General features: G+C 39.5%; 2 protein-coding genes across 3 annotated transcripts in view; both read left to right on the top strand.

The window, feature by feature from the left end:
* Nucleotides 1-3,279, top strand: part of TRAF5 (TNF receptor associated factor 5) — a 44,507-nt gene extending 41,228 nt beyond the window's left edge. For both annotated transcript variants that reach the window (XM_081026810.1, XM_081026811.1), the window contains one exon: nucleotides 407-3,279. In XM_081026810.1, the coding sequence (XP_080882936.1) occupies nucleotides 407-984 (578 nt within the window). In that variant the 3' untranslated portion in view covers nucleotides 985-3,279. The remainder of the gene's footprint in view (nucleotides 1-406) is intronic.
* Nucleotides 3,280-10,382: 7,103 nt separating this feature from the next.
* Nucleotides 10,383-21,619, top strand: LOC308487905 (uncharacterized protein encoded by LINC00467). Its single transcript, XM_081026812.1, has 5 exons — nucleotides 10,383-10,553; nucleotides 16,442-16,523; nucleotides 16,651-16,794; nucleotides 18,646-18,713; nucleotides 19,066-21,619. The coding sequence occupies exons 2-5, from the start codon at nucleotides 16,466-16,468 to the stop codon at nucleotides 19,129-19,131; spliced, it is 336 nt and encodes a 111-aa protein (XP_080882938.1). The 5' UTR covers nucleotides 10,383-10,553; nucleotides 16,442-16,465; the 3' UTR covers nucleotides 19,132-21,619.
* The last annotated feature ends 1,512 nt before the right edge of the window (nucleotides 21,620-23,131 follow it).

Here is a 23,131-nt window from a genome sequence, read left to right on the forward strand (position 1 = left end):
AAGACGCATTGTGTGCCAAGCACAATGAAGTGAAGTCCAATAGCACAAGGTATGCCTATAGAGAAAACCATAAAAGGGTTTGGCTATTTAAAAGCATGCCGGTTAGAAAACCATGGCGCTCACCATGCTAACTAACACGCTAACTGAATGTTGCACGTGTCTTCTCTACACTTTGGCAAGATTCAGTTCAAGAGGACGCATTCAAATTTTTTGGTGCTGCTCTCGCCAAGACGTGAGATTCACTGAGTTGATACAATTAATACAAATGGTCCATGGGTGGACATTGAATTCAGTTCATCTTTAGGATGTCAGACTTTTATTGGTTCTCTTCAGATAAAAAAATTCCACTTTGGGCAAATGCTAAAGACAACTTTGAGGCCCACAGAATCTGTGTTTTCCTTTGCAGTTGTTTTAGAAGGGGAGACGAACAAACACGATGTCCACATTAATATCCATAAAGCACAACTGAATAAAAATGAAGAGCGATTTAAACTGCTCGAAGGTGCCTGCTATAATGGAAAGCTCATCTGGAAGGTGACAGACTACAGGATGAAGAAGAGGGAGGCGCTGGACGGGCACACGGTATCCATCTTCAGCCAGCCGTTCTACACCAGCCGGTGTGGCTATCGGCTCTGCGCGAGAGCATACCTGAATGGGGATGGGTCCGGGAAGGGCACGCACCTGTCGCTGTACTTTGTGGTGATGCGAGGGGAGTTTGACTCACTGCTGCAATGGCCATTCAGACAGAGGGTGACCCTGATGCTTTTGGACCAGAGTGGCAAAAAGAACCACATTATGGAGACCTTCAAGGCTGACCCCAATAGCAGCAGCTTTAAAAGACCCGATGCTGAGATGAACATTGCCTCTGGCTGTCCTCGCTTTGTGCCTCACTCTACTTTGGAGAACGCCAAGAACACCTACATTAAAGATGACACCATGTTCTTGAAAGTGGCCGTGGATTTAACTGACCTGGAGGATCTTTAGTCACTGTTTCTGGGTGACAAAAGACTTCTTGGGTCCAGAACCTTGGAAGATGAAACCTTTATCATAGTGACTAAATTTAAACTCAGTACACATTTGTATTCGGCTTTTTGCCCTTAGTGTTTGAAGTCAGTCTAAAACTTCCTAAGTGCTGTCTTCTTTTTACATTTTACTGGGTCCCAATTTGAAACTTAAAACACTTAGGATATCCTTTCATTATTTATATTTTTCTAGCTCTTGAAAGATGGTAAGTTTCTTGACAGCAAGGTTTGGGGCTTATCTCTTTTACTGGTGCTTAGCATGGGGCTTCAAGGGGTCACTCCACAAGGTTAAATGTTATTGAGGACACAGACGTTGAATTCCCAATTAAAAATTCTTTGGTACTTTACTATTTGGCCTGCTGATTTTGGAATTGACCAGAAGCCTGCAAAAGCCTTCTTTTAGGGTAGGCTGTTCCAGATCAGTAGATGGGTATTATACGTACAAAGACAGTATGTCCAGTTGGCAATCGACATTTTGGTCAAATACTAAATTACTACACCTTTAAATAGTTTCATGAAATTCACCACTAGTCAGCAAGCACAGTTTTGCAAGGCTGCATTAAGAACTGGTGATTAAAGTAAGCACCTTCATTTTCCCTGCTGTAGTAAAGCAGAAAGTACCACATAGCTTACCTATAAGGAGATATAAACATTTAACTAAAGTTCAGATTTTATTAGGTTCAACCATGTGTAAAAACTATTTTCATAGGTCAAAAACAGTCAAATATTAATAGTTTAATAAGGTTCAACTTAAATGTAGATATGCATATGTATACAAATAATTTAGAGGTGTTTTGCTAATAATAAAGTAATGTGCAGATGGGCAGAATTTAGTATATGGTAGAGAAAATATCATAAATGGACAAGAGAAATGTAAAACCTAGGAAAGACACCATTACAATTTCCTATGGGTGTCAGAAGTTCTCCCATCCAAAACTGATTCCTAGAAACAGTATCTCCTATTCTTTTTGAGAGAAATTTTAAATTCATAAATTGATATGAAAATGGGCATTTATATAAACTCGTGATTTTTCGTGTGGAAGTCCTGAGTACTTTGTGGAGAACAGAAATGATTATGTTCTTATGCGTCTGTCTGTATGGGTCCGAGGGTGTATATACAGTTGAGAAGAGTCCTCCTGACTCTTGATAAGCCTGAGCGTAACTAAAAACACACAGTTGACCTGAGCCCTAATTCACTGTTATGCATTCAAGCGTTACTCACACTTGGCCTGGCTCCCCTGAGGGTGCAAGGACCACTGCCATGGACTGAGGGATACTTAATGCAGGTCACTCAGATGATGACCGTGTACTTACAACGGGTGAATAGTTAACCTGATAGAAGAAGCGTGATTTATACCAGCGACTTCTGGAATAATTGGAAGTTGCTTAGTCTCTTCGGTGATGCTAAAGACTCATAGTGCATTAATCACCCCCACAGGATTAAATTAAAAGAAATAAGTTCACAATAGAAATATACTGGAAAACTACCTGTAGCTCTGGTAAACTCTGGCACAGAGTTCCTCAGACAAACTGAGGAGACTTTTTCTAGACCAAGTGGTTCACTATATTGTTTTCAGTGTTTCTAGTCCAAGATGACCCTTGTACTCACTCCTTGAGAGTGGAAGATAGTATTGTTATAACTAGTTTTAAGTAGTTGATGTACAAAACATTTTCAGTGCCAGCCAGGTGGCTCAGGTGGTTGGAGCGCCATGCTCTTTAAAACCAAGGTTGCTGGTTTGATTCCCACATGGGCCAGTGAGCTGCTCCCTCTACAGCTAAGACTGTGAACAGCAGCTCTCCCTGGAGCTGGGCTGCTGTGAGCAGCCAGAGGTTGGCGTGGGCTGCTGTGTGCTGCCATGAGTGGCCAGTGGCTGGTGGCCGGCAGTTCCGGCTGCTGTGAGTAGCCATGAGCTGCTGTGAGCGGCCAACCAATGACTGGCGACCGACTGCCTCAGCCGGGGGGCGTGCAAGGCTCATAACACCAGCGTGGGCCAGGTTGCTGTGTCCTACACAACTAGACTGAGAAACAACAGCTTGAACAGGAGTATGGGGGGAGGAGGGAGGTGGAAGAAAGGCGGAAAGAAAAAAAGACCAAAACATTTTCAAGTGAATTTCTCAAAATACTGATTTTGTGTTTTAATCAGCTTTTCTACATAAATTTAAATCACGGCATGGTTTGCTTGTGAGTTCAGAGTCCATCATTGAAACAGTGAACACAGAACAAGGTATCCTAGAGAATAAAGCACTCCTTTCCCACAAAGTAACAGTTGTGATTTTTGTTTTAAAGAAGTGGATCCATGTAAACTATTTTTCCTCTTTTATGATCGAACAGTTATTCTATATGAATAAGATTTAAATTTTTATTTCCTTTTGGTTTGATTTTGATTCCTGGTGAAATGAAAATACACTAGGCATAAAAGGGGAGCTACACTTGAGAAATACATATGCAGGATTAAAGTAGGGTGGGAGGCGGGGTACCTGTTAACGCATATTAACAGACCTCAATTCTGCCCCCTGATCTCCAAATTTGATGTTTTCAGAGGAACAATAGTCACAGCCAGGTTCAATTCACAGTGCCAATCCTGGATGCAAGTAAACAGGACACAGAATCGCCAAGCCTTTGTGTGGTCCCCGGACGATCGGTCCACTCTGCTGACTACCTCTTTTCTCTTAGAATGTGCTTTGAGACATGGTCTTAATCTTACGTAAGAATTCTGGCTGGAAATAAATCTTGATGGATGCACAGTAGAACCACGTGGTGAAATTACCTGAGACCATCACATTTTGGAGGGAGGAGGAAGCATTTGGAGAAGGAATGGTCAGAGGTAGGAGAAGTACAAGTGAGAGGGGAACGGAAAGGAATGTCAGCAGGACCAAGTGCCACCCTAAGAATAGCAGTCACCCCACAGCCAACTCTTAACTCATTATCACGCCCATGCTGCTCCCTCCTCAGTCTGTGTCTCTGACCCTTTGCCTTAAGTTGCGGACTCTTATATCCAAGTACCTGCTGACCATCTAAACTTAGAAATCCCACAGGTACTTTAAAGTCCAGTTCACCAAAGCTGAGCTGGAAATCTTCCCGCTCTATCTTCCACTGCCAACCTGACTCCCGCTGTCCAAGCCAGAAGTTTGGACACTTCTAGATACCTTCCTCACTGTCCCATCCAACCACCCACCCAGTTCTGCCAATATGACCCCCAGATAATTTCTTTAAATTATTCCTACTGCTTATCCCTACTTCCTACTGCTGCCTTAAGGCAGCCTACATTTTTTTGCTATGAAGCTTTTTTTGTTGTTTTTTTTGCTTTTTTTCAAATGCAACCTCACACTGCTACCCAGTAATCTTTCAAATGGAAAACTGAGAATGACTCCCCAACCCACCCACTGGCTCTATCACCCACAGGACAAAGCCCAGCCTCTGTGACATGGGGTGCAAGGCCGAGCATAGCCACCTCGGGCCCTCCAGCCTCACCTCCTGACAGTTCTCCCCCTTCACATTTAGCAATAGCACACCTAGCTGTCTGCCATTTGTCTGGGCTTGTGCTGCACTTCTACGGGAATGCTCTTCTCTACCGTCACCTTCTTTGCCTGGTGAATTCTTGTTCTGTAAGATTCTGCTTTGGCCTCACCTCCTTCAGAGGTCTTTCCAAACCACCCCTACTCACTGCACAGCCCACACCACCCTCACTAGACCAGGAACACCTGTTCTGTGCTGCGCACTGCCTTGTCTACACCTCAGTGTTCTCTTTTTTTCCAGAAAACAAGTGTTAATTGACTATGTATTTGTAAGATTTTTGTGTTATGTGCAAATACAACAGCTACTGTCCCTGTCCTCGTAAAACTTATAATCTGGAGGCCAACCACAAGTGACCCAAAGCGATCAAGACGTAAATATTCCCGGTCTCCTCTGTCTGATAAAGACTTTCCCTCTCACTCCACCCCTGCACCCCCAAAAATGTACCTCTCAGACCAGTTCTGAATGTTTGTGATGTGAAATAAGAATAGGCAGAAAACATTTCAAGGGAGAGCCCTTGGGGCAAAATTTATGAAGAAAAAGCTACACCAATCCACATAAGGATTGGGTAGAACTGAAGAAGAGAGAAAAGGGAATATGAACTTACGGGAACTGTTGGGAATTGTGACTTGGAGCCCCTTTGATGCTGTTTTCCTTCCAAGAGACCATTAAAGACTAAAGTACATTTAAAAAGTATTTTGGGCTGTTTGAATTACACTTGTCGAGTGACACTCCACGTAAGGATTAGACTCTGGCTCCAGCACTTATAAGGCACTTGAACAAATACATATATAACAATATACATTGTGATAAATGTCTTGAAGAAAATGACAGAGTGCAGTGAAAGAATAATAGCACCAGACTAGAGCGAATATGTGTATACTTCGGGTTATTAGGGAAGGCTTTTATGCTGAGGTAACACGACAGTGTTCATGTAACGTTTTCTGAATGCCCAGCAGTTTTGAACATCCTTCAAAATATCTGAGGAATTTCCTGTGCGAAAACTTGCCTCCTTGACCCCCTTTGCAGTACATGCATGTGACCTGGGCCCCTCAATCAGGTATACCTGTGCAAAATTTCAACTTGAAAAATGAAGTTGGAAAGAGTCAACGTTTTTTGCAAGAAAGATTTGCAAGATGAAAGAAGGAAATATGTCAAACTCCGGTAAAGGGGGTTGAGGGTAGCAGAGGCACAGCTTCTGGTACCCCAACCCTTCTTTGTGTGGACTGTGTTTGTAGAAGTTGTGGTTTGGGTGTCATGCAGTGGCAGCAGCAGTGGATTTTCACTAGAGCACTGGCTGTACTGCACTCACCTCTGGCCTCTGGTCGTCCTGGAGATTCTGTGGGCTACGTATGTTAATAAAGGCCCTTTCTCAGCCAGAGCGGGTTCTGATGTTTGTAACTAAGAACATGACTGAATCAAGCTGAGACCTGAAAGATGAATAAGCCATGAGAAGAGCAGGTGGGAGGAGCATTTTGGACAGAGGACACTGAGAAATATAACGACATGTGCCACATAACGACACCTTGGTCAACCATGGACCCCATAGATAATGGTGACCTAAGATTATAATGGAGCTGAAAAATTCCTGTCACCTAGTGACATCATAAAGTCATAGTGCAACACATTACTCACATGCTGTGGTGATGCTGGTGTAAACAATCATACTCCGCTGACAGTCATATAAAAGTGTAACACATACGAGTATGACCAGTACTTCTAAGATAATACTGCACAGTGATAATAAACAACTTCTAAGATAATACTTCACAGTGATAATAAACAACTGTGTTACTGGTTCCTGTATTTACTATACTACACTTTTAATCGTTATTTTAGAGCATACTTTTCTACACATAAAAAGGTTTCCTGTAAAACAGTTCGGCCGGTTACACTGGCAGCAGCCTCATACACCTTGTGTTTACTGCATCTCTCTCTTTTTTTTTTTTAAAGATTATATTGGGGAAGGGGAACAGGACTTTTATTGGGGAACAGTGTGTACTTCCAGGACTTTTTCCAAGTCAAATTGTTGTCCTTCCAATCTTAGTTGTGGAGGGTGCCGTTCAGATTCAAGTTGTTGTCCTTTCAGTCTTAGTAGTGGAGGGCGCAGCTCAGCTCCAGGTCCAGTTGCTGTTGCTAGTTGCAGGGGGCGCAGCCCACCATCTTTTGCGGGGGTCAAACCGGCAACCTTGTGGTTGAGAAGACGTGCTCCAACCAACTGAGCCATCCGGGAGCTCAGCGGCAGCTTAGCTCAAGGTGTCATGTTCAATCCTAGTTACAGGGGACGCTGCCCACCATCCCTTGCGGGACTAGAGGAGTTGAACTGGCAACCTTGTGGTTGAGAGCCCACTGGCCCATGTGGGAATCGAACCGGCAGCCTTCGGAGTTAGGAGTATGGAGCTCCAACCATACTCCAACAACATGAGCCACCGGGCCAGCCCGTTTCCTGCATCTCTTGATTGCATCATTTTCTTTTCTGCTTGATTTAATCTCATGTTGTTCTGTACAGTAACATGCTGTACAGGCTTGTAGCCTAGGAGCAATAGTCTATAGCCTAGGAGTGCAGAAAGCTATACTAAGTTTGTGTAAGTGTCCTCTATGATATTTGACAAAATCACCTATTGATGCATAATGTATCCTGGTTGCTAAGTGGTGCATGACTGTAAAAGTGTTGGTTTGGGACATGAAAAGAGGCCAGTGTAGTGAGAGTCCTTTAGAAGAGGGGAGAGTGGTAGTTAATGAGTCTAGAAAATAAGGCAAGACCCAGAATCTAATGCTGAAGTCACGCGAGGAGTTCGTGGTCTATGTAAAGTGTGATGGAAGCTAACATGCTTTTGGCAGGGGAATGTGTGCTCTGATTAATGTGTTCTAAAACATTGCTCTACGGGAAACACAGGTAAAAAGGGAACAAGAGAGGACGTGGGAAGAGTATTAAGGTTACATCACACTGCAACTGTGTTTACTTGTCTGTGCCCTTACTAGATCATAAACTCCTCGAAGCCAAAAACCATGTCTCATTCAAATGCAAAGAAGGTGCTCAGTGTATTAAACTGAATGTGTATATGCAATAACTCATTGAGTCTTTATAACAAACCTGCTAGGAAGGTATTATGCCCATTTCATAGATTAGAAAAAAACTGGTCATTAGAGAAATCTATGTGCTGTGTGCTAGGCACTGTCCTAAGAAGTTTACACACTATATATTAATGCACTAATCCTCACAACAATCTTATGAGTTATATGCTATTTTATCCCCATTTTACAGATGAAGCAACTCAGGCACAGAGAGGTTATATAATAAGATTTAGGTTACACAGCTAATAAGTAGTAAAGCCAGAATTTGAATCCAGGCAGTCTGGCTTCAGAGGGTCCACTCTTAACCACTATGCAAGACTGCTTCAGATGGGTACTGATTAATTCTACATGTTTATATAAAAATACAAATTTAAGTGAGTTAAAATATAATAATTGTAACCACTAGAATAAAAATTGAAGGTATAACTTTCAAATCAGTAGAGGAAAAAAACCTGGAAAAAGAAACTTTATCAAACGAAAGACAGAAAAGAACGGGAAGCAGGATACATAGAAAAAACAAGTTAGAATTAAATCTAAACACATAATTATGAATGAGTTAAATTCTATTAAAAGAGGAAATATCTTTAATGTGGGGGCACATGTATATGTTTATTAAATACATATCTAAAATAAAACAGAGCTAATAACTCCATTACTAGGTATATATTCAGAGATACTCTTGTACATGTGTACCAGGAGATACATACAAGAGAGTTTACTACAAGCATTGTTTATAAGAGCAAAATAACTAGGAAAAACAAATAAGAGATGGCATGGATGTGGAGCAACAGGAACTCTCCCACACTGCTGGTGGAAAAGCAAGCTGGTACAAGCACTGGAGAACAATTTCACAATACCAAAGTTGAATTGTACAAACTCTTCCACCTTGCAATTCCATTTGTAGACATCTGCCTAAAAATTCTTGCCTGTACCCAATATAATATCTACAAGAATGCCCATTAACTCATGTTGTAATGGCAAAAATCATTAATTGTTAGATTATTAGGAACAGGAGAATGGATAAATTGCTTTATAGTCATACAATGGAATTCTATTCAGCAGTTATGATGAAAAAGCTAGACCTACATGAATCAACATGGATAATTTGGGGTGATAAAAACAAGTTACACATTGGTATCATTTATGAGGTTTAAAAACATACAAAACAATACTATATGTTACTTATATAGCTGCAAATTTATGTAGCATGTATAAAAGCTTTCATGGGAATAGTGGATACCACGTCCAGGGGAGTAATTAACTTTGGGGAAGAAGAGAGGGAGAGGGAGACTACAGAAGGGGCTCACAGGGGGCTCTAACTGAATAGATATTAAAACCGGAAGCAAACGTGGAAAATGCTAAACTGTGCTAAAGTTAGGTAGTCGGTAGTCTGTATATAGGTGTTCATTATATTATTCTGTAATCTTACACGTTTGTAATATTTCATAGTAAACATTTTAAAGAAAATAAGTTTCCAACTCAAGATTGTACAAAAAGAACAAATAAACTCAAATAGATAAGAAGACATTAACGAAGACATACATTAGAGAAAAAAAACTTCTATGATAGAGTTATTAATAAAATCAAAAGCTGGTTCGATAAATCTGATCAAGAAACAGAGACAAAGACTTAAACAGAATATACAAAATGAATGAGAACAACATGAGATCAAAACATGTCAATAATACTGTGTAGACAATTTTATCCTCATAAACTTCAAAATGCCGATGAAATGGATCCTTTTCTGGAAAACAAGACTTATCCCTTAAAAAGGAACGCCACCCAGATGGCTTTAAAGATGAGTTCTTCGAAGCCTAAGGAACGGATTATTCCCAGGCCATGTCTACTACGGGTCATAGAAACAAAGTTCACCTGCCGGGTTCATTTTGATCCCTAGGATAAACCGATATCACAAGTAGACAAGGTATTTAGAGAAGGAAAGAAAACTACAATCCGGTCTCACTTATGAACACAGACACAAAAGTCCTAAATTAACCACACGGCGAATGGCATCCAGCCACGTGCTGGAAGAACACACACCAGGATTATACGGGTGGCTCAGTGTTAGAAACTTGATTACTGTAGTGCTGTTCTTGTAGGATAACAGAGAAGAGCTATACGACCGTCTCTAAGACTGATACTGCAAGTATCTGGTGATCCTCAGTACACATTTCTGGTTTTAAAAGACGATAAAAAGGCTTGGCAAACGGAGAACCAGCACCTTTCATTTTTAAGGAAGGTTATCTCCCAGAAACTCAGAAAGCTTCGTGAACGAAACATAAGATGCGATCCACACCACTTCCGTCCAACCGCATTCTTGGGGAAAAAGACAAAATTGTTCTTTACAGGCGAATTCTTCCGTATAAAATCCAAGAGAATAATTAGAACACCAAAGTTCCGTGGGAATGACCAGACAGATCAACAAATCCAAAACCCGAATTCTTCTGGGGCCCTTTAGGAAGAGCAACTTGACACAGCAACAGACACGGCTACGGAAAAACTCTCAATGGGCGAACACAGCCAGAAAATCGCAAGGCTTCATCTGCATAACCAGGGAAGACTTGAATTCGTGGAGAAATAACCCCACTGCGGGATGGGAAGTCTCAATCCCAAACAGATGACGTCGCCATGGGGTGACAGCCCGTTACAGAATGTGGCCTAAGGCTTGAGGTTGTGGGCGACGCACGTGGCAGCGTGAGGAGCCCACCTGCAGGCGTTGAAGCCGGCGGCGCGGCGGAAGTGCCACGTAGGCTCCGCCCCTCACTGTGTCGTGGGCGGGGCATTTCCGGCCGCTGACGTGCACGCGCGTTCCGAGGCCCCTGCCGCGCAACCGCGCGCGGTCCGGCCGCGGACTCGGCGGAGGTGGTCACCTTGGTTCCTCAGCACCTGGCGGCCGGGCTTGGCGAGCCCGCCGGAAAAGGTCGTTTCCGCTGCAGTTCCCAGTAAGTGACAGCCCCCGTCTGAGCTGTGGTTGGAAAGAGGCCGCGCCGACATTTTCTTTCTCCCCTCCCCCCAACCCCCGTTTAAGCCCCTCCCTGGCGTCTCCGTCCCTCGTGGGCTGTCTGCCCCCGCGCCTCGAATCTGTCGCTCCCCGCGTTCAAGGCGTCCCCGGAATATATAGGTCTGTTCTCGTAAGCACTTTCTTCCCCGTAAACGATCGCGAACTTCTCACGTATGCAGTAAATGCTCAATGCGTGCATAGGTTCTGCGACTGGAGGCAAAACAGGTATGAGGGATCTCATGTTATCGTTCGCTAATTGCGCTGAACAAGGAAAGTTCCTCGGGCGTCTCCTCAGCCAGACCGCGTGGAACAGAAGCACGTGATGTGCGGACCTGCTGGCCCCGACCTGACCCCCCCGAGCGCTTCCTCGTCCTCCCACTGCGAGGAGGCCCCGGTGACGCTCGGTGGAAATGCGCCCCCGCCACGTCGCCCCCCAGGCCCTTCGGAAACACACCCGCCGCTGCAGAGTAAGACGCCGACCTCAGCGTTTTACACACGTTAGTTTATTTAACCACGACAACAGTCCTCAGGTTGACACACAGGAGCACACTGAGGCACAGGAGAGTTAAATACTTAAGGTAACAAGCTTGCATGTGATGGAGTTGAAATTTGAAGCTCGTTGCAAAACTGGTGCTTTCCCCGCTTTCTCTTTCCCAAACACCTGGGCATCTCCCCTGGAGTTGCTTCCTGTGGGGAATATTTTGTCTGAACGCTGGTTAGCACATCCCTGCTTCTGGAAACTTGGCCTCTGTTTCTGCACTTTCTCAGGTCTCTCCTCAGCCCCGTGGGTGTTTCATTTTATGAGGTGTCTCAGCTCAGGAAAATTGTGCATCCTCCAAAGGTGCTCATGCCGCCTTAAAACTACATCCCCATCCAGTGCATCCCTCTTCCCCTGCCTTGGGACTAGGAGTCGTTATTGTCATCACTGTTCTCAGCAAACGGGTGAGCAGCTATTTTTATGACAGTGAAGATAATTGCAGTTTCAAAGAACTCTAAGGTTCCTGACCTCAAGGAGAAATAACGACATTTATTCATAAAAAGACCAAGAAAATAGCAGATAAACACTAACTCAGTTGCACCGAAAATAAATTTTACAAGAATAATTTCGAACAAAATAGTTAAGTGCTAGACTTGTTTCCTCCTCTGCAAAATATTAAGGATAGGTGAGATTGTTAAAATTTGTGAATCTTAAGTTCATACAAAGGAGCGATTACTGAGATGGAAACTGTTGGAGAAGCTATATAGTGTGTTCTTGATACATTATTACAGAGACCGGATTAGGCTGAAGGCTTCTCTTAACACTTTGAACATCTAATAATGGCTGTAGACCCTGCTCTGGAAATAAAATTCACGTTCATAGAACATTTTATACCCAATTTATAGGAGATTCATAACCCACCTCTCTTTTCTGAAGCCTACGTATTAAAACCCCTGATTTAGAAAAATAAAATGAACTGCAATTCAGCAGGCAAGACTGAGCCAGACGTGGAGGGCCTTTATCTTGTACACAGTGTAGACCCACTGGAGCTTGAAAAAGTTTGGCCGCAGTGTGAAGGAAGTGGGGAAAGGCTGTGAAACTTGTTAGGCGAAAGGTGGACTAGTTTAGATAGATGGTTTAGGAGATATTAAAGGGTTGTGCCAAGCAGTGTTGGGAATAGGGGGAAATTTGAAGAAATATTGGCAAGGACAAATCAACAGGTCTTGGTTTCTGATAGTATATAGAATTGAAAAACAGGAAGGAGTCAATGATAACAAGCTTTGAGGATTGTATAGCTGCAGGTATGTTTTTTCTCTACTTTGTCTTGTTTTAAGCGTACTAAGTCATTTCTATAACATACATGCTCTAAGAGGAGATGTCACTGCAAGAGAAGATGACAGACATTAAAAAAGCACAATGAGGGAATTCTACAAACAACTCTATACTCATAAATTCAACAACTTAGATGAAATGGACCACTGTCACAACCAGCAAAACTCATCCAAAAAGAAACAGATAAGCTGAATAGTTTTATAACTGAAAAAGCAAAATTCTCCAGTGCTATGTAGTTTCACTGGTGAATTTAATGAAACATTTAAGGACAAAATAATAGTCATTCTACACAAGCTCTTCCAGAAAATAGAAGAAACAGGAAAGCTTTCCAACTCATGAAGCCAACATTACCTGATACCAAAACTGGATTTAAAAAAATTTTATATATATATGTGTGTATATATCAACGTCCCTCATGAACAAAATGCAAAAATCCTAAAAAAGTATTAGCAAATTGAATATAGCAACGTGTAAAAATACTTTTGTGAATGAGTGTCATTTATCCCAGAAATTCAAGGCTGGTTCAACATTTGAAATTCGGTTAGTGTAACTCACCATATAAACAGACTACACAAGAAAAACTACATGTTCCTATCAATCGATAAAAAAACAAAACAGCATTTGGCAAAATTCAATATCCATCATTTTAGAAACTCACTACCATGAACCTGACAGGTTCATCTGTGTTCTTAAAAAAATTTGGCTCAACCAAGATGAAGAAAAATCATATTTTGAGCCCCAAACAGAGTCTAATCCACTTCGAGGTCATTGGTTCTGTAATAGCTGTAGAAATGACCGCAGTCTGTGATTCACAGGACTGATTGGTGTGACCGACAATGGCTGGAGCTCCTGAGCAGCCGAGCTTTGCCTGATCTCACTTGGGCTTCTTAAACAAGACTGCTTGCTCCTGCGATTCAGCAGCCCCACCCCATCCCACCAAAGAGGCTACATTGCTGAAATGGCAGACAGATGGTGAAGAGTGAGGAGGGGTGGTAGCATTGGACATAGTTGTGGTAGTCTCTGTAAGAGATGGCATTCACTACTTTTCTGTGCTTTTCTGTCTTAAAAATTTTGCATGTTGACAGAGCAAACAAATAGAATGTGTACGTAAGTTTCAGAAAGTATGTAGTTGTCTTGATATCAATGTTCCAAAATAATAAATAAATAAAAAGAACAACAACTCAACAAACTAGTAATAGAAGAATCTGATAAAGGTCATCTACAAACCCTAGAGCTAACATCATACTTAATGGTGAAAGACTCAATATCCTCTACCTCCAACATAATATTGTGTGTCAACTATAATTCAATTTAAAAAATTGTGTTTTTGAAAAATCATGGCTTTGTGGGGAAGAGATTGTATAAAGGTACAAGTAAAAGCAGGAAACCCAGTTACTTGAATATTACAGTATTTCAAGTAAGAGATTTGGATGGTTTGGACTAGGACAGAGTTTCTCAACCTTGTTACTATTGTCATTTGGGGCTGGATTATTCTTTGTCATGAAGGGCTTTCCTGTGCATTGTAGGATATTTACCTACATTCCTGGCCTCTGCCCACTAGATTCCAAGTAGTGACCAAATTGTGACAAGATTCCAAGTGGAATTTATTGGCCACAGATAGGCCAATAAAACAGAACCTCTAGAGAGCCCATAAATAAACCCACGTATATTTGGTTTACTAATCTTTGACAAGGATGCCAAGAACACACAGGGGGAAAGAATAGCTTCTTCAATAAATGGTATTGGGAAAACTGGACCACTACCTTACACAACAAAGAAAAATTAACTCAAAATGGATTGCAGAAGTGAACAAGACCTGAAACTATAAGACATAGGGGATAAGAAGAAGACATAGGGGATAAGCTCCTTGACATCAGTCTTAGCATGATTTTTTGGATTTGATTTGTGTTTTCAGAACATCATGTGACTGTGCTTTGTCACAAATCAGATCTTGACATTCCCCTGCTTAAAACCCTATTACTTCTCACTATATTTGGGATGAAATCCCAACTCCTTAACATAAAGCTGGTTTTATATTTTTACATTGTCTGGTCCTTGCTTACTTACCTCATTTTGTACCATTTCCCTCAGACTATTGTGCTTGAGATTCCACTACCATCTTTCTGAACATCAGCAATGCTAAACTTATTCCTGCCTCAGTGCCTTTGAACTTGTCTTCTGTCTGTTTCAAAGTTCTTTCCTACAGGCTTTCACATGGCTGGCTGATTTTCATCTTTCCAATCTCAGGTCAAGTATCACCTTTTTAGAAGCAGACACTTCCTATCCACCAGGATAGGCATTATCATCACTTGTTTATTTTCTTTGTAACACTTGTCATTAGAAATGGGTTTGTTTCTCCTCTTCACCCCAAACTAGAATGTAAGCCAGTGAATGTAGAGATCTTGTCCATTTTGTTCACCATTGTATTTCCAGTATTGGCTCAGGGGTTTAATAAATAAATTGGGTGTATGAATGCATGAATTAGGAGAAAAATGGTTTTACCTACAAACATGTCTAAATCTCCAGAAAAACTTGGTTTTACTTTAATATGCAGGGTGATAACTCGTAGATGATCCAAGGAGAATGCATATTAAGCAGAGATGAGGGATTGGAGATCTGAACAAATAAAAGGGCGGGAGGAGTAACATGTCCCTTGAATTTGTATGAGTACACAAGATTACTTAGAGAGCAGTGTTTCTCAAACTATGGGGTCAAGGCTTCTTGAATTAGTAGAGGTCGTCCTCCAGATTTTCTAAATGAAGATCTCTGGGTGTGGAGCACAGGAATCTGCCTTTTAAGAAGCTTCTTGGTGTTTCTTATGTGTACTAAAGTTCTGGAACCAAAGGAATAGTGTATAGAGAGAAGTAATCAAAAGATTAAGGACTGAGGCCTAAAATGGTCTATCTTTAAGGATGGGAGGGAAAAATTGAGCCCAAGAAGGAACTAGGAATGAGGTGCTGCAGGTACCAGAATACATCTCAGCTCTGAAGGGGAGCTACAATCACAGCTATCCGTGACTGGTCTATCATTCGCCTCAGCTGCCATAATGCTAAAATACCACAGACTGCACAGTTTAAACAGCAGGAATTTATTTTCTCACAGTTCTGGAGGATGCAAAGTCCAAGGTCGAGGTTCCAGCAGTGCTTGGTTTCTGGTGAGAATTCTTCCTGGTTTCCAGATGGCCTCCTTCTTGGTGCATCCTCACGTGGTCTTTTCTTTTTATGGTGCTTGGGGAGATGTTTCTTTCTGTTTCTTCTTCTAAGGCCACTACTCCTATCAGATTAGCACTCCAGCCTTATGACCTTATTTAACTTTAATTACCTCTTAAAGACACTATCTCTACAGTCACATTGAGAGTTAGAGCTTCATACCATGTTTCCCCAAAAATAAGGCTTAGCCCGACGATGCGTCTTTTGAAGCAAAAATTAATATAAGACCCAGTCTTATTTTACTATAATATAAGATCAAGTCTATAGTATAATATAATAATATAATAAATATAATATAATATAATAAATATAATATAATATAATTAATATAATATATAATACCAGGTCTTATATTAATTTTTGCTCCAAAAGAATCATTAGAGCTGATGGTCTGGCTAGGTCTTATTTTTGGGGACACATGGTAGTAAATGAATTTTGAAGGGATGCAATTCAGTCTACAGCAAGTGGTGTTTCCCTTTATCACGGAATAAAACCAGTTTGACATAATGTGAGCCAAGAGTATCACCGCATCGGTGCTAAACTCTTGTTCTTTTAGGCTATAAAGCAAATTTCAGCTAACACAAGGTGCTTATTTTGATCAAATCTGCATATTGTGAGGATAGATACTCAAATTAGGTGTATGAAAGGTTACCACTTAATAGAAATATAAAACCATTTTAGAAATAACTAATACCTGACCCTCTTTCCATTCAGAATTTAAAATATGGTTTCCATCTCCTTTGTCCCCCCAAAAACATCATTTTGCCTTTTTAAATTCTCTCATAATTTGTCAATATTTTGGTTTTACAGACATGGCAGCCAGGTTTTATAGGCATGAATAAGAAATCCACAGGCCGAAGTCCTGAAGATGCCGGGACCAGCAGAAACGGAGGTAGGAATTTTTCTTGCTTTAAGACCATGTGAGTAATTTCAAATATGCTTTATAAGTTATTTGTTTCTCTCTCATTTGTTGCTAATATTTCAGAGAATAATTATGTTACGTTTTATATCAATCTAAGATAAACACAAACGAAAGAAAAAAGAAAAGCAAAACCAAAACCACCACCGATCCCGACGTAGATCAACATCTTCTTCTTCCGATGACCCTGTGTTCCCTTCGTCTTCATCGTCTTCTGGAAGCCAGACAGATTCAAGTACTGAAGGTATTTTTATCACGCTGTTAAAATTTTTTCATTTATAAGTTAAGATGATTTAAAAAGAAAATTCACTAAAACTCCTTTAAAACTTCTGCTTCTCCAACAAATGTTCGTTGAGAATACCCACGTAAGTGTCAGGAATAATAGTGTGCACGGCATGGTCCCTTCAGCCAAGGAACTTTTATTACATTGGGTAATAAAGATAAATCAATAGTCCATTACAATGCAGGTGAGTGTTATGAGTTGGTATGCATGTGCTAAAGGGATCAGGAAAGGCTTTGGAGAGGAAATGATGTCAGAACTGGAGAATGACGAGGCAGTGGAATTCAGGAAGATTGATCATAAACGGAAGGAATTACGTGTGCTAACTACTGCTGACGTTTGGGTTTCTGATTTTTTTCTCAAGTAATGTGTTACACTTCTAGTATTAATTTACCAGAGGACTATTCAGAGTTATTTGTTGTAAACAAAAGAAACTGAGTGTCTGACTTAAATGGGAAAGGCATTTATTGAAAGGATGTTGAGTAACCTGCAGAATTGCCAGAAGCCTAAAGAACTAATCTTTGAATAGTCTTTGAAAGTGAAAGTTGGCAGCTAGAACCATAGGCAAAGTCATGCCGCAGAGCCCAGTCTGCCACTACCGTGTTTCCCCCAAAATAACATCAGGTCTTATATTAATTTTTGCTCCAAAAGACGCATGAGGCTTTATGTTCAGGGGATGCCATACTGAAAAATCATACTAGTGCTTGTTTTCTGGTTAGGTCTTATGTTCGGGGAAACTCGGTATTGAACTGGATGTCTCAACTTGCATTGCCATGGTCACTAAATGATACCACTGTCATCACTGCCTCTGCTGCCACTAGACAGTGGGTATTTCTGCCACCACTGCAGAATGAATTTTTCACTGTTTCTGCTTCTTTATGTCACTAGCTCCTAGACAGTGATTGAGACTAGATCACATGTCCATGTCCCAGCTGCATAGGAAACTGGAAAATCAAGTATTGGCCTTTTCAGCATTGATGGTAGGAGGCATGCAAAGGAATATTCACCAAACATGAAGGAGAATCAGATACCAGGCAATCAAAATATAACAGATGTTCTCTACATTCAACTCCAGACAATATCCATTGATTAGCTCACTTTAAATTACTCCTTTGTCTCACCTGCCTTTATCCTCTCCGTGTTTGCTAGTTGTATTGTAATTAGTTTTTCTATTAGTTAATTTGACATCAATAAATAATATACTTGTAATTCTACTTTTTGTTCCATCAACTTTAGTCAGTTATTTTACTCTTTAATATAGGTAGCCCCTACCCTTTCCTCCATCTTTTCTTCCCACTGTATTTTTTTTATGCTTTCAATAGTCCGCTCTACACTTACAATCAAAACTAACTCATTATTTTTGTCCATAGATTCACTTTAAATGTTCAAAACCAATAATCAGCACTTAAATTATTATAACTATATAAATACTGTTACGTCAGTGCCAAGTCATATGCTAGGATTAGATTTCCCTTTCATGGATCTAATACCCTGGTTACTGGGACTCTCCAGGGATGTTTCTAGTCATAGCATCAAGTACATTTACGTTTTATCAGTTGCTTAAAACCATGCCGTATCTTCGTATTGCTTCACATTTGAACCATGACTTTCTTTTATAGTTTTTGATTTTCTTACAGTTTCTAGTTCTAACATTTGTTTTTCATTGTTGACAGAAAGTTAATGTAACTTTACCATGATAAAAAAAAGTTTCCATTCTTTCAATCATGGAGTTAATTTCTTTTCCCTGGAGATGTTCTCGTCTGCCTATTATAAACCAGGCCACTTCAATTTTTAAAAAAAATCTAATTCTTTTAGATGATACCAAAGGAAAAATTAAGAGAAAGAGAGGTGAAAAAAGGAATAAATGGAGAAAAAAAGGAAAGGTAGGTAATTGTGAATAATTTAACACAAGAGTTGGTTATTAGAGGATTCTGCACTTTCTTATTAACTAAGGAAAACAAAATCTACAGGGAATTTTGAAGAGATATGAGGGATGGAGTGTTTAACATAGTAATTAACATGGAGCTAACCTAATAGCATCCTTTTGCTTTTTAAAAAAATACTCAGAAAACTGAAAACTATACAGAGAGGTAAAAACTTACTTCCAAACTTTAAGTCTAATTTCAGGAATGGGGTGGTAGAGGGATGAGGAGGTAGGGGGTGGTCTTTATGGTTCCAAGGCATAGGTGGGATGAAGACACTCAGTCTCGTTCTCAATGTTATCTGTTCATGCAGGTGTCTTCTAAGCTGCCCATCATTCTGTCTGGTCCTCAGTCATTGATCCGCATGATCTGTCGCTGACATGTCTCCCTTCCTGTCTGCCTGGCCCCGTCAGGTACGGTGGCGCTCTCTCTCTGTTAGTTCCATCTCCACATTAAAGCCTGGTAAGCATAATTGCCTCTCCCAGTCATTTTTACTATCCCAAAGCTCAGGTTTCCCTTTCCCCCACCTTCGATTCCTCATATTTGTGTGCAATTTTACTGCTTCCCTGGTGCTCTATGAATCAGGGTACCAGGCGCATCTTCTGAGGATCCTCAGTGTCTATACTCTTAGCACTCCCCCACGATATCCTCTTCTTCCTTAACCCAGGGAGATTTCTTTCTGTTCTTCTTGCAACTTGGGGTGAGGAGGTTGTGGGTAGGTGAGGTTCATTCCAGTTCTTTCCTGTCATATTTCTCCCCAATATTTTATCTACATATGGAAACTTCTCTATTCCCCTAATGTCTTACATTTTTAGAAATCAAGTTCTGGAAGACTTCTTTTGTTCTGTTTCCTACCCTGGTTTATCCCTTCCCTAATACAATGAGCTCAAAGCTGCTTGCTTAAGAGGAGTATGGGAGGAAAAGATGAACTAATCAGAAGAAAAAGTTATCCTGTCACATAAAAACTTGTTGAAATGACAAGTTTGTGGAATAATATTTGCTAATATATATCAAACGCTGACTATGTACCAGATACTGTTCTAAGAACTTTACATGTATCAACTGATCTAATCATCACAATAATAGAATAGGTACTATTACTATTCTGATTTTACAGATAAGAAAACTGAGATAGAGAGAGGTCAAGTAATTTAAGTTTTGTTCAGTAGTGTCAGAGCTTGTATTAAAACACAAGAAGTCTGTCTTTGAAGTTTACCTTCTTTACTATGCCACTAGTTCCCAAATGACCCTGCCTCTCCCCCCCTCCCGAACCCCAGCCAAGGAACATTTGGAAATGCATAGGAGGTATGGCTCTGATTTTCATAAAGACTGGGAAGTTACTGGCATGTAGTGTATAGGGACCCAGAATGTCAAATGTCCTGTAGTGTGAGGGATGGTCCTAAATAATAAAGAATTGATTCATCCAAAATTAAAGTAGAACTATTGAGAAACACTACATTACACCATACTAGTTCTAAATTGCCAAGATTGACTCAAAAGTTAAAAAAAAAAATAGACTACTCCTCATGGAAGACATTACAAATGTTATCCAAAAGTAAATTGATAGGCATATTTTCCACTTAGTTCTTTCAAGATTTTCAGGGGTTAGGTGAGTCACATATAATATAAAATAATCTCTTCCAGAGTATGAAAGGATACAGAATGCCTTTTAATTGATTTTATGAAGCTAATAAAACAGAAATGTTAGATTTTGAGAAATATTACTAGAGACAAAGAAGACATTTCATTATGATAAAAAGGATCGATGTATCAGGAAGATACATTTATACAGTTATAAATGTATACACGTAGTGTATGTAGTGGGTTGAATAGTATCCTTCCCCCAAATTCATGTTCACCCAGAACCTCAGAATGTCACCTTATTTGGAAATAGCTGTAATTAGTTAAGATAAGATCGTACTGGAGTGGTGTGGGAGGGTTTTAAATCCAATGACTGGTGTTATGAAAAGAAGAGGAGAGGGCACACAGAAATGAACAGGGCAGAAGGCCATGTGACCACCAAGGCAGTCATTGTAGTTATGCTGTACAGAAAGCCAAGGAATGCCTCGGGGCATGAAAAGCTGGAAGAAGTAAGAAAGGATTCTTCCCTGTAGCCTTCAGAGGGAGCGTGGCTCTGCCAATGCCCTGATTTTGCACTTCTCACTTCCAAAACTGTGAGAGAGTAAATTTCTGTTGTTTTAAACCACCTAGTTTTTGATAATTTGTTACGACAGCCCAGGACATTAATACACCTAAAAAATACATGAAACAAAAACTTACAGAATTGAAAGGAGAATACACAACTCAAATTATTGGAGAGTTCAATACCCTAGTTTCAATAATTGATGGAAAAAGTAGACAGAAAATCAGGAAGGATATAAGAGACTTGAACAACACTATCGATCAACTTGATGTAAAAATATATCTGTAGAACACTTCATCAATAGCAGCAGAATACACATTATTTTCAAGTTCACCTAAAACATCCTCCAAAAATGTAAAAGGATTGAAACCATTCAAAGTTTTTGTCTTTGATCATAGTAGAATTAAATTAGAAATCAACAACAGGAAGACATTTAGGCAATCTCCAAATATTTTGAAACTTAAAAACACATTATAAAATAACCCATGGGTCAGAGATGAAATCATAAGAGAAATTAGAAAATATTTTGAACTTGAAAAAAGTCTATCAAAATTTATGGAAGGCAGCTAAAGCAGTGCTCAGGGGAAACGTATAACTTTAAATTCCTATATTAGAAAAGAAAAAAGGTGTCAAATCAACAATCTAAACTTTACCTAAAGAAACTAAAACAAAAAGAACAACCCAAAGCAAGAGGAAAGAAAAAAAATGATAAAGAACAGACCAAACATCGAACAAATAGAAAACAATATAGAAAAATCAGTAAAACCAAAGGTTGGTGCTTTGAAACAACAATATTGTTGGTTTTGATCAACAAAATTCATAAACCTTAACTGTGCTGATCAAGAAAGAAAAAAGAGAGAAAAGACACAGATCAACCAATATTAGGAATGAAAGATAGGACATGGTTACTGACCCTACAGAAATTAAAAGTATTATAAGAGAATATTATAAATAACTTTTTTGCCAACAAACTAGACAACTTAAGTGGACAAATTACTAGAAAGATGCAAATTGACAAAACTAACTCAAGAAGTAATAGAAAATCTGAATAGAACAATAATAAGTAAACAAAATGAATTGGTAACTAAAAATCTTCTCACAAAGGAAAGCCCAGGCCCTGATGGCTTCCCTGGTGAATTATAATACTTAAGGAAAAAAGATTACCAATCCTACAAAAATGGTTTCAGAAAATGAAGGAGGAAGAAATAGTTCCCGATGCATTTTATGAGACCAGTATAACCCAGATATCAAAATGAGTCAGGTACATCACAAGGAAAGGAAATTATAGACCAATTATTTTTCATGAATACATATGCAAAGTTTGTTAAGGAAGTACTAGGAAACTGAATCCAGCAATGTTTGAAATGGATTATACACCATGTTCCAAGAATGCAAATATAGTTTAGTACCCCAAAATCAATTAATGTAATATACCATATTAATTGAATAAATAACAAAAACCATATTATCATTTCAGTAGACACAGAAAAAGCATTTGAAAAAATCCAACACTCATTAATGATAAAAACTCTCAACACACTAGGGAAAGAGGGAACTTCTTTAACCTGATAAAGGGTATCTATGTGCTTAATCATGCTTAATGGGGAAAGGAATGAATGTTTCCCCCTAAGAGGAAAGAAAGCAAATATGCTTTCCCCTCTAAGATTGGGAACAAAGTGAGGATATCTATACTTCATGTGCCTATGGTTCTAACTAGTGCAGTAAAGCAGGAAAAAGTCATCTAGATTGGAAAGAACTAAACCTTTATTTGCATGCATATTCCTGAATATAGACAATCTTAAGTAACCTAAATAAACTACTAGGATAAACAAGTTTAGCAAGATCAAGATACAAAAATCAATTTTATTTCTATGTTAGCAACAAACTATACAAAAATAATTTTTTAAAAAATTTCCATTCCCAATAGTATATATATATATATAATATATAATAAAATAATATATAAACACATATTATGTTTATATATAATATATATAATAAAATATATGTATTAAAATAATACATATATAGTAAAATAACATATACATATATAATAAAATATATATATAATAAAATAATATATATATAATTTAAAAAGTGCAAGACATTGCATTTCTGAAAGAAATCAAAGATCTAAATAAATGGTGATACTCCATGTTTACAGATTAGAAGACTCAGTATTGTTAAGATGGCCATTCTTCCCAATTTGGTCTATAGGTTCAACATAATTCCTACT

This window comes from Rhinolophus hipposideros, assembly GCF_964194185.1.
Source record: "Rhinolophus hipposideros genome assembly, chromosome: 19".
Taxonomy (NCBI): domain Eukaryota; kingdom Metazoa; phylum Chordata; class Mammalia; order Chiroptera; family Rhinolophidae; genus Rhinolophus; species Rhinolophus hipposideros.